The sequence below is a fragment of the Orcinus orca genome, chromosome 14, assembly GCF_937001465.1.
Source record: "Orcinus orca chromosome 14, mOrcOrc1.1, whole genome shotgun sequence".
NCBI lineage: Eukaryota > Metazoa > Chordata > Mammalia > Artiodactyla > Delphinidae > Orcinus > Orcinus orca.
The window spans coordinates 8,848,231-8,860,027 of NC_064572.1; the positions used below are offsets into that span (position 1 = coordinate 8,848,231).

The following is an 11,797-nucleotide window of genomic DNA, read 5'->3' on the forward strand; positions in this document are numbered from 1 at the left end:
AGAACCGCCCCCAGCAGCACCCCAACCACCGCTTAGCTAAGAATCCCAGGCCACGCCCGGGACAGCGGCCGCAGCATGGATTCTTCCAGTTCGTCTAGCTCTTGCTTCTCCGTCGGCTCCACCAGTCCCGGCGCTGTCGTGCTCCTCTACTCGGTATGCGCCCGGGGGAGCGAGGCCGGGGCGGGGCCGCGGGAGAGGACCCCCTTCTCCTGGTCCCCGGTTCCTCCGGGCCGCGACCCAGGGCCCAGAAGAGTGGGTCCGAGCCTCCTCCCCACCCCCGCAGGAGGGATTAGGTGCTTGATTCGGTTTCTAGGGCAACGGTGTAGCGCTGCGTGTGGGAATGTCCGTGTGCTTTTAGAAGTTTCTCCTGGTGATGGTTCCGCTGGTTCCCTCCCGCTCGTTCCTTCCCTTCCCCTCCACCAGGCGTTGGGCCTTCAGAACGCCCATGACACGGGAACGAGGCGGGGAGAATTGGAGTCTCTCCATCTCTTGCGAGGCGTGTCGGGCTACCTTTCGGTCGAACCCGAGGAACCTGCGGGTCTGACTCAGTTTGAGGTAGCCCGTGGCTCCCCACCCCGCTCTTTTGCAGCTGTGATATTCCCGGGAAAAAAAGTATTTGGCTTGTCTGTGGGCATTGAGTTTTTAAGACTTTACGTTTATCATCTAAGAAGATTTGGAGTTCTGGAAATTTGTATTGTGTTTCTGTCCTCTGCCCATCATTGTACTTTCTCCACAAGTCATTTTGGAAGAGAGCTAATGCCCCCCGGCCTCTCTCCAGTTCACCCCCCAACCGCCTCTTCTGATTTTAACTGGTCTTTTTTGCCGACGGAATGTTGATCACTCAGAATTGTCATGAAGAAATTACGAGGTGGAAGCTTTGTAGCTCTCAGTATTTCACAACCCTGGGGCAATTGACTTTTTTTTTTTTAAAAACCAAATTAAGTTTTATCTACCTTAGAAGGAAATAAAAGAATGCATTTTAAAGTCATGTTACCAGTGTTCTGGCTTAAATATAATGTTAATTTATGTAGGAGGGTCATAACAGGGAAAACACAAGAGCAAGATAAACAAAAAACTCAGTTTCAGAAAAGAATGTATATACCTATGGCTACCTTCAAACTGGGAGACCAGTGGAGCATGGGGAAACTTCTGTTCCCTTGCTGTCAAGAGCTCTGGGCTTATGATGGCTGCTAATTGCCCACTTTCCCAAGGTTTATCACTTGGACCTGTCTCTTCATTGACCTCACCGCACAGTGCAGTGGTGAAATAGTTCAACCTCAAAACGTAGGGAAAGAGGGTTGCTGTGTAGCTCAATGACTTCCCATGGGTAGTTTTTTTCAGCCCTCAACTGGTTTGTGAATTACAGCAATTTTCCACGTGTGTATTAAAGGAAAGAGTTGGTTTTTTATTGCCCCATTCACCAATGATAAGACTTTGGTCACCGTTTTCACGTGAAAAACTAAAGCAGTTAATTGCATGTAAGCCGTTACTGCTTCTGAAGCTGGACAGCCGCCCTCACTCCTCTTGTGACAGCAGTCTTTTAACTTTCATGTTAACCTGAACTTTTTCTTACTGTTTCAGACTGTCCTTATTTCATTCCTCGGCCACACTCTTACTGTGCAATACTCTAATGTAGTCTTGGAGATATTTAAGATGCTGCTGATTGCAGCAGACATTGCAGCTGTAGGTACTTACAGTGTCCTAGTCAGTATTCTCAGTGTGCAAGATATGGAGGTTAAAGATCCAGCCCTTGCCTTTAAGGACCTCAAAGGATGTCATGAGAATAAAGGAGTAATCGCAGCTAAGTGAGATAAGCCCAGTGATTGAAGCGTGCACAGTATATTGTGGGAGGGCTGGGAAGGAGCGCCTGACCTGTCTGGGGACTTGGAGAAGGCTTCTCAGAGAATGTGACACCTGAGTTGAGATTTTGAGGTATGAATGGGAGGTGAGGGAGAGGAAGACTGTCGTAGGCATCAGTGTAAGAAGACCACTCCTTGGCATGTGTGGGGGAACCAAGATAGGTAAGGGTAGAATAAAGGGGACGTGAGAAACGAAACTAAGGAAGTAGGCAGAGGATATTTCCTAAAGGAATTTTATATGTTTAAACGCCCTTCAGGATAAAATCTTCATTCTATGGGACACCGTTTAAGGATGATTGGATTTGTATTTTTGAAAGTCTAAGAAGACTACTAGGTTTCTGGCATGATTATGTGGGTAACCTCTATTATTGATACTTAAGCAGAGGCTGTAGAAAGGGAATTCGTTGGAGAAAGGAATCTGATACCGGAGGAATCTGAAGCGTGGAGGTCAGTTAGGACGCTGTTGCAGTAATCCAGGGAGGTGACAAAAGCCTGCAGTGAGGCAGTGGCCGTGAGTCTGGGGAGGAGGGAGACGGGTGAGTTTGTGTGTTATTCAGGACAGTTGAATGTGGTAGCTAAGGAAGAGGCCACAGTCTGAAGTTGACTCCCGTCTCTGCGATCTGGCAACTGGGCGGATGCCTTTCACTGATAAAGAGGAAGAGGATGGGCTTCCCTGGTGGCGCAGTGGTTGAGAGTCCGCCTGCCAATGCAGGGGACACGGGTTCGTGCCCCGGTCTGGGAAGATCCCACGTGCCGCGGAGCGGCTGGGCCCGTGAGCCACGGCTGCTGAGCCTGCGGATCCGGAGCCTGTGCTCCGCAACGGGAGAGGCCACAACAGTGAGAGGCCACAACAGTGAGAGGTCTGCGTACCGCAAAAGAAAAAAAAAAAAAATGAATACTCAGAACTCAGCACTTCCTAATTATTTTACTAAATTTTCCTGTTATCCATGCTCTTGAAGTTATTTCCATCTGTCACGCTGTAAGGTGGAAATCCTAGAGAACGGTGGCTCCTTGCATCTCCTCCCAGCTCCACATTCAGTGAGGTCATATTGGTAGCTTGAAATCTGCCACGGTGGGAGCGTGTATACCCCAGAAACTGGCAGATGCTATAAATCAGGGCTCTCCCATAGTTGCACGTTACCAGCATGCTACTGGTGGTGTCCCTAAGTGAACTTACCTTGTGTATTTGTTGTCCATCTTTCCTTCAGCTCCCTCAGGGTTCCTTGTCCACCTTGTTCATACCGTGTTCTTAGCCTGTAGAACAGTGCCCTGTACGTTTGGGGCTGTCAGTAACTGTTGAATGAATGGATCCACCAGAGCAGTTGAAAGGGAGGTACAAGGAGAGGCCTGTTTAACTAACAATAAGGAGAGGCCCACTCTGCAAAGTAAGATAGGGGGAAAATCCTTCACGTCATTCTCACTTGGCCTCCTCATTGTATCGTGCTCCTGGGTGAGTATTTATTTTATGATTGTAAATACTTCTCCAGCACGGCGTAGGGAATGCCAGTTAATGAGCAGTAACGCTCAACCCTGGCTGCATGTAGGAATCGCTTAGAGTACTTTCAAAAATACTTTTGATAACCCAGGTACCACTCCCAGACCAAATTAATCAAGAATCTTTAGGGGGGCCTGGGCATCAATATTTTAAGTTCCCCGAGTTATTTTAATGTGAAGCCTGGGTTAAAAACCACTGGATTAGACATTGAGTTAGACCAGATTGGGAGAAGTTGGAGCTTTAGACTGTGAATATTGGACAGCTGTCATCAACAGGGCTCAAGAAGTGGCTTCATTTAGTAAGTTATTTTTTCACTCCACAAACAATGATTGAAGGACTGGGAATACGAAAATGTGTAAGACACATGACAGGGAGCTCACAATCTTGTAGGGGAGACACCAAAGACAAGTTTATTGAAGTATTCTAGATGAAAATGTAATGAGGATTCCCTAAAGGCTTAGTGGAGAAGGTGACCGTTTTGGTCCTGCGTTAAAGGGAGAATCTGGACATGGTACACAGAGGAGGTGTACAGAAGCTATGGTTGATGGCCGAGGGTTTTCCAGGTGAACGGTGGCGAACGGCCATTTGTAAGTGCCCCGTCTCAACAACTGGTACCACCATGCACAGGGTTACGGACAAAAGAGGCTGTGTCTGTCTTGGTTAGACAAGGCATATCCCCAACACATACCACAATAGCACGCATATAACAGATGCTCCGGTGTTTGATAGGAATGCCATTCTTAGAGGTGACTTGAACAAAGCTGCGGGAGCCATGAGATGCCATAGCTTGTTGAGGCAACTAGGTCTTTGTATGGCTGGCTCGTGTGTTAAGAAGTGTGAGCTTGATCCTGCAGTTACAGAACCGTGGAAGGATTGCAGATGATCACAGCTGGCAAGGTTTTCAAAGGATGCATACGTGCTGCTCTGCCTTGCAGGTTCTTGTTCTGAGGACGCCCTCCCTCCCCTCTCCCCCTTTCCTCTCTCCTCCCCTTCCGTACTCCACCGCCCCCCCCAACCCCGCCTCCACACCACAGACACCTCCCCAGCTGATTCTGATCCTTTTCTGTTCCCACACCCAGGACGGCTAAATGGGAAGTCTCTGAGATCTTTTTTGTCCCTAAAGTTATATCATTTATAATGGTAATTTGTGGCATTCTACCAAGTCTGAGCCTGTGTAACTTATGCTATTACTTCATTAATGAGAACTGTGAAATTTGAGGTTCTTCAGCCTTATAAGCAGGAGTATGCAATATGTCACAGCGACTGCAGTTCTACACCACAATTCCAAGCTCGAATATTTTCCCCTCATATATTCTCTATACTTATATACGTGGGCATAAAAATGTTCACATTTGCGTATTTTACATGTTTTACGTGCTACCCTTTTATACTTAAGCTCCTTATAAACGCTCTTTGCTTCTGTCTGTATTCTCGTTGTGCCCTAACGGTGGTCTCAGTTTTTCTGGGTTTTTTTATTACCTTAACATTTAGTCGGTCAGTTATTGATCAATTGTGCTATATTCCAAACACAGCTAGATGATGGAAATACAAAGAGGACACAAACCGTCCTGCCCTCAAGGTAATTGCATTTTAGTAGGGAGACAGACATGCAAACGATTACATGTTATGGGACACATACCACAATAGACGTATGTAGAAGGTAACGAAGTCCTGATGAGGAAGGGAGAGTAATTCCATCAGGGGAACTCAAGGAGAGCTGTCACAGCAGAGTGATGCCAAGGCAAGGGTGACAGGAACAGAAGGGCATTCCAGGCAGAGATGGACACGTGCAAAGGCCCAAAGGCATATCAACGAGGGACTGTGTTGGGGAAATCAAATCACTCACTGTTGAGTGGACCATGAGTGTGGTGGGAAGGAAAAGCCAGGTCATAGAGGTTCTCATATGACGCCAGAAGTGGCTTAGGTCTTGTTCTGAAGGAGGTGAGGGGTGTCATGTAAATATTTTAAGCCAGAATTGTGTTTTAAAAAGGGCATATGGTGGCATGGAAGACTGATTCAAAGGGACAAAACGTAGGCAAGGAGACCAGTGAGGAGGCTGTCGTGATAAAGAGCACAGGCTGGACATGTGAACGAGGAGTAGACATGATGGATACTTAAAGGCCGTGTTAGCAGGATGGAACGGATTGCATGTAAGGGGTGAGGGAGGAAAGGTCTAGAATGATGTAAACACAGGGATGTAGATGGTGTGGGGTTATTGATTGAGATTTCAGGAAAGTAATCAGCTTGTAGGACTGTGCAGAGGAGAGATGAGTTCAGTTTTGGAAAAGCTGGATGCGAGAGGAGGACAGGGCAAGGGATTCAGAAGCATAAATATTTGAAACCAGTTGAGTAGGTGAGAGTACTCAGCACTGTGTGGAGTGAAGAAAGGAGGGATGGAGATGTTAACATATACTAAAGGAAGTGGGAGGAAAGAAGACATATTTGTAATTGGGGGAGGAAAATTTCCCCCAGGTTGAGAATCTCTGGATTAGAGAAATGAGGTGGGGTTTTTGCTGTGACAGAGTCATGAATTAAAAACCACAGTAGGAACATTTCAGAATAGCTGTAGGTAATGAAAGGAGGGAGTGCTTGAGAACGGTGTCCCACGGTGCGGAGGTCTAGGAGGAACGAAGACTTGAAAGAGGCCAGGGTCTAACGATTAGATTTGAAAGAAATATTAATGTCTGTTACGCTTTTTATAGTAGCAATGAATGAAAAAAAGAGTCCAAACATCCAACATTAAAGGTAATATCGTGCGAGAAACTTAAATGACATGGAGGAGTGTTTATAACATTAAGTAAAAAGAAAATCAGGAGACAAATCAAAATGTACGTGTGGTGAGGGAGGGACTTTTCACAGGCACAGAAAAAAGCATTCACTGAAATGGTCTCTGGCTCATTGGGAGACAGTTGATTTTAATTTTCTTCTTTGTGCTTTTCTGTATCTCCTCAATTTTTATAATGAACATGTATCACTTTGGTAATTAAAACATTACATTAAGAAATTAGGGAATACAAAGGTGACAGTGCAGCCACTAAAATATTTTAAGACAATATTTAATATAGGGAAGTATTCAGAATACAGTTGATAAGGCAAGATAAACTATATTTGGTAGGGTCCATGTTTTAAATTTAAAAATATGTATTTTTATATCTATGAATGGAAAAAATAAGGGAACTAGTAAGTGTTACGAGTAGTTATTCCCAGGGTGTAACACTGTGGGCAGTTTATCTTTGCTTGTATGTTTCCACGTTTCCAAATCTTCCATAATTAGCATGCTGAGTAGTATAGGGTAGTGGTTAGGAACAGGGTCTGTGAAGCGATAAGGCTTCAGCTAGAATCATGTCTCTGTCCTCTGAGAGCTGTGGGACCTTGGCTGAGTTATTTCACTTCTCTGTGCCCTGCTCTCCCCACTGTGAAACGTGGTAGTGATGATAACTCCCTCACAGGTTTGTTGTGAGGATTGACCCTTCGTATAGGTAAAGTTCTTAGGACAGTGCCTGACGCTTAGGAAGCAACGACGCATGTTAGCTGTACTTATTATTACTACTATTACTTTTATCATCAGAAAAACAAACTTTTAAGAATTAAGAATTCAGAAGTCGTTGGTAACCTAATAACGAGCAGTTTCAGGGGCTGGTTGGATAGAAGCTGAATTTCAGTCGGTTGAAAGGAGAAAAGAAAGTAACACAGCAAAATACAGACTGCACCATAGTAGCTTATATGGGAGCACTTTGGTCTTGAGTTTGCACCCATGTAGTTTTATTTGATTTGACATAATCTTGACTCTGATGTACGCTTTAATTTTTAAAACTAAGTGAGAGAGGCAGACAGAACAAGTTTATTGGTGTGATTGACGAAATCTGTAAAGTTGATCAGATTTCTCTAGAGCCTAATGTCCCACCTTTGCTATGTTAACTTTCATAAAGGGGCACTGGCTTTATAAAGGTAGCAATCAGAAATATGATAATAAAATATTATAATTCAACATCAATTCATTGATCCTAATAATAGCTACATGTCTTTTTCTTTTTGGTAATTTTATTCTTTTTTTTAATTTTTATTTTTGGCTGCGTTGGATCTTCGTTGCTGCGCACGGGCTTTCTCTAGTTGTGGCGAGTGGCAGGCTCTTCTTCGTTGCGGTGCGCGGGCTTCTCATTGCGGTGGCTTCTCTTGTTGCGGAGCATGAGCTCTAGAGCGCAGCCTCAGTAGTTGTGGCGCGCAGGCTTAGTTGCTCTGCGGCATGTGGGATCTTCCCGGACCAGGGATCGAACCCGTGTCCCCTGCATTGGCAGGCAGATTCTCAACCACCGGGGAAATCCAATAGCTACATTTCTTTTTCTTACTATGTGAAAACCTAACATCGGAACACTCTGCTCTTGTTCTATGTCATAGAATAAAAATTTTGGCTAAGATGAAACCTTACCAATGTAGTTTTACAGTATGTGCATTACTTTCTTTCATTTGCCTCATCCACAGAAGGAACTCAAAAAGTGGGATCAGTTTGAAGATGCTTTGGAGGAGAGGAGGCATGTCAGTGACCTGAAATTTGCCATGAAATGCTACACACCTCTTGTCTACAAGGGAATTACTCCTTGCAAGCCAAGTGACATTAAATGTAGTGTTCTCAATTCTGAAGAGATTCATTATGTCATTAAACAGGTAAGTGATTCCCTCTTCAGCCATAGCCAGATTTGTTCATTGTCAGCAAGTTCTCTTCTTGATTCTATGAATTTATTTTGCTATTTTTTTTATTTTGCTATTTTTAATGTATCTTTTTAGATTTTGCTATATTCAACACATTCATCAAATGTTTATTGTACCCATAATGCATCTTAGCCCCTTTGCTAGACATTCTGCCTAATAGCTAGTTGAGCAGCGTTCTTGACCTCATAAGTGTATAGTCTAATAGGGAATGATGACAGTTGTGCAGGCAGTTACAGTGAAATATGATACAAGACATGCTAATGGGAGGCCAGTATACAGGGGCATTAATTAGTTATAAGAGCAACTAATTTTGTGTAGGGAGTTAGAGAAGTGATTTTATAAATGAGGCCTGAAAGATGTTTGGGGGTTTTCCAGGTGAAGTAGGTGAAGAAGAGTGTTCCTAGCAGGGCAAATAACTTTTTCCCTGTGGTTTTGAAACCTCGTGGCACATTAAAATTATTCGGGGAGGGGCTTCCCTGGTGGCACAGTGGTTAAGAATCCGCCTGCCAATGCAGGGGACCCGTGTCAGGGACAGTGGTTTGAGCCCTGGTCTGGGAAGATCCCACATGCCGCGGAACAGCTGGGCCCGTGCACTACAGCTAGTGAGCCTGCGAGCCACAACTACTGAGCCTGCGAGCCACAACTACTGAGCCTGCGTGCCACAACTACTGAAGCCCGCGCACCTAGAGCCCGTGCTCCACAACAAGAGAAGCCACCGCAATGAGATGCCCGTGCACCGCAGCAAAGAGTAGCCCCCACTCGCCACAACTAGAGAAAGCCTGCACACAGCAATGAAGACCCAACAAAGCCAAAAATAAAAAAATAAAATAAATAAATTTTTTTAAAAAAAGAACGTTTAAAAAAAAATTATTCTGGGAGCTTTTAAAAATCCCTGTGCCTATGTCTCACCCTCATACCAATTAAATCATAATGTCAGGAGTGAGAAACCAGGCATCCGAAGTTTTCTAAAAGCCCAGTCAATTCCAAAGTGTGGTGAGATATGGGAACCACCAGCTTATTTTAAGGCAAAGAGCACATGTGTGTTCGTGGTATTGAGAGGTGTTCAGTGGAACCAAGACTGAAGAGAGCAGAGGAGGGTGATGACAGGAACTGGGCTGGAGAGGAGAGCAGGCCACGTCGCGAAGGGCTTTGTGAACCGTCTGAAGGAATTGGATTTATCCTACACACAGTGCAAAGCCATGGAAGGGGTTCAGGTTGCAGTGTGGCGTGATCAGTTTATGTTTTAGAAACACCGTTGTGCTGAAGGAGACGGGAAGGCTGTGTGTGGTGCTCCTGCAGCAGTCCCTTTGTAGGATCGTAGCTGCCTGGACTGGTAAGTGGTTATAGAAACAGAGAAATGGTCAGATTTAAGAAATGACCAGTTGGGTGAATGAAGTGAAGGAAAGGAAGAATCAAGGCTGATAGAGCCATTCACTGAGACAGGGACTTAGAAGAGGGCTTAGGAGAGAAGCTGTGCTCTATTTTGCACACGTCATTTGAGGACATCCAGATAGAGGTCCTTGGCAGGCATGATCGGAGCTCCCCGACGGCCGGCTCTTCTATCATGTCGTGCTCCTGTGCCTTGAGGTTCACAGAGAGATCCTGCTTCTTTGACTTTTCACTGGAGGTTAGTCAGGTTTGTGGCCTTGGGAAGATTCTTCATTTTGCAGCGGCACTGGGGTTGGGGGCTGCGTCACATGGCTTGCGGGATATTAGTTCCCTGACCAGGGATGGAACCCAGGCCCAGACAGTGACAGCGCGGTGTCCTAGCCCCTGGACAGGGATGGAACCTGGGCCCAGACACTGACAGCACGGTGTCCTAGCCACTGGACCAGGGATGGAACCCGGGCCCAGACACTGACAGCGTGGTGTCCTAGCCACTGGACCAGGGATGGAACCCGGGCCCTGGACAGTGACAGCGCGGTGTCCTAGCTACTGGACCAGGGATGGAACCCGGGTCCAGACACTGACAGTGCGGTGTCCTAGCCACTGGACCAGGGATGGAACCCGGGCCCTGGACAGTGACAGCGCGGTGTCCTAGCCACTGGACCAGGGATGGAACCTGGGCCCAGACACTGACAGCACGGTGTCCTAGCCACTGAACCAGGGATGGAACCCGGGCCCCGGACAGTGACAGCACAGTGTCCTAGCCACTGGATCAGGGATGGAACCCGGGTCCCGGACAGTGACAGCGCGGTGTCCTAGCCACTGGACCAGGGATGGAACCCGGGCCCCGACACTGACAGCGCGGTGTCCTAGCCACTGGACCAGGGATGGAACCCGGGCCCCAGACAGTGACAGCACGGTATCCTAGCTACTGGACCAGGGATGGAACCGGGGCCCAGACACTGACAGCGCGGTGTGCTAGCCACTGGACCAGGGATGGAACCCGGGCCCTGGACAGTGACAGCGCGGTGTCCTAGCCACTGGACCAGGGATGGAACCTGGGCCCCGGACAGTGACAGCGCGGTGTCCTAGCCACTGGACCAGGGATGGAACCCGGGCCCAGACACTGACAGCACAGTGTCCTAGCCACTGGACCAGGGATGGAACCCGGGCCCAGACATTGACAGCACGGAGGGAGCCCTAGCCACTGGACCAGGGATGGAACCCGGGCCCAGACACTGACAGCACAGTGTCCTAGCCACTGAACCAGGGACGGAACCCGGGCCCAGACACTGACAGTGCGGAGCCCTAGCCACTGGACCGCCGGGGAGCTCCCAGGAAAATTATTTGTTATCTTCATTATTTGCTGTCTCTTTTATTCTGATTCGGACATATGACCTATGCTCTTAATCGTATTGTTGTGATCTATCTTGGGGAATCTATTAATCTTGTCTGACTGAACTTATTTCATAAGTGAAGTCAAGTTCTCTCTGTTTTTCAAATTGCTGTATTTCTGGTGCCTAGCACATAGTACACATTCAATAAATATTTCTTGAATTAATGAATGGAAAAAAAATACTTTGGTCCTATCCCCAGAGATTCTGGTGTAATTGGTCTAGGTTAGGACCCAGGCATTTCTCTTTTCTTCTTCTTCTTTTTTTTTAAGTTTCCCCATGTAATTCTAATGCACAGCCAGGTTAAGTGTGACTGATTTAAGCCAGTGTTTTTCAGACTTGAACGTACTGCTGAGAAAAATCATATAATCGAGGTAGATTGGAATTATTATAAATTCTTGATTACGCAGCACACTTGGGCCCTCTTTGTTACCCAGTCATTGATTGTTTCCTTAGGAAACTCTCTCCCTTTCTCCAAAGTGGCAGTTTCAGTTGCCCCATTCTCCTTGAACCTCCAACCCTACCTTCTCCGCTTACTCTGGACAGATGACTTTTCTTCCTACTTCACAAAGAAAATTTGAGCCATTATATAAGTGAGAGCTGTTTCAGCTCTCTGAGATCAGGCCCCTAATTTACCTGCATCTAACACCCGTGATTTTCTTCTTCCCTCCTACTAGAATGGAACAGGGATCCCCTTCTGTTCGAGTTTAATCCCTACCCTACTCCTTTGCTCCGAATTCCACCTCCCCCCTCCTCCTCGGGAACTTTGCTTGTTGTCTGTCCCCTCAGTTGTCTCAACTTCTTCCTGTTATCAGCTCTTTACCCTCAGCATTTAACATGCTCACTTCTCTTCCAACTTAATTAGACTTCCTTTGACCACATTCCTTCTCTACTTACTACGCATCTCTTCCTTTCCCACTTCTGCTCTGCTCTTTGAAGAAGTTGGCTGTGTTTTC

General features: G+C 46.5%; 1 protein-coding gene and 1 long non-coding RNA gene across 5 annotated transcripts in view; one reads left to right on the forward strand and one right to left on the reverse strand.

Annotated features, from left to right (window-relative positions):
* The first annotated feature begins 13 nt into the window (after positions 1-13).
* Positions 14-11,797, forward strand: part of GNPAT (glyceronephosphate O-acyltransferase) — a 31,424-nt gene continuing 19,640 nt past the window's right edge. For both annotated transcript variants that reach the window (XR_004477899.2, XM_004281574.4), the window contains exons 1-2: positions 14-153; positions 7,834-8,016. Coding sequence is in view for 1 of the 2 variants with exons in the window: in XM_004281574.4 (XP_004281622.1) it covers positions 76-153; positions 7,834-8,016 (261 nt within the window). In the remaining variant the exon portion in view is untranslated. The remainder of the gene's footprint in view (positions 154-7,833; positions 8,017-11,797) is intronic.
* LOC125960965 (uncharacterized) lies at positions 9,709-10,711 on the reverse strand. 3 transcript variants are annotated; one of them, XR_007471216.1, is made up of 4 exons: positions 10,544-10,711; positions 10,271-10,323; positions 9,906-10,050; positions 9,709-9,851 (listed from the first exon to the last, which is right to left on the reverse strand). It is a non-coding gene; the product is annotated as an uncharacterized LOC125960965 (long non-coding RNA). The 3 variants fall into 3 exon arrangements; XR_007471214.1 differs by having other exon boundaries at positions 10,271-10,432; XR_007471215.1 differs by lacking the exon at positions 9,906-10,050 and having other exon boundaries at positions 9,741-9,851; positions 10,288-10,432.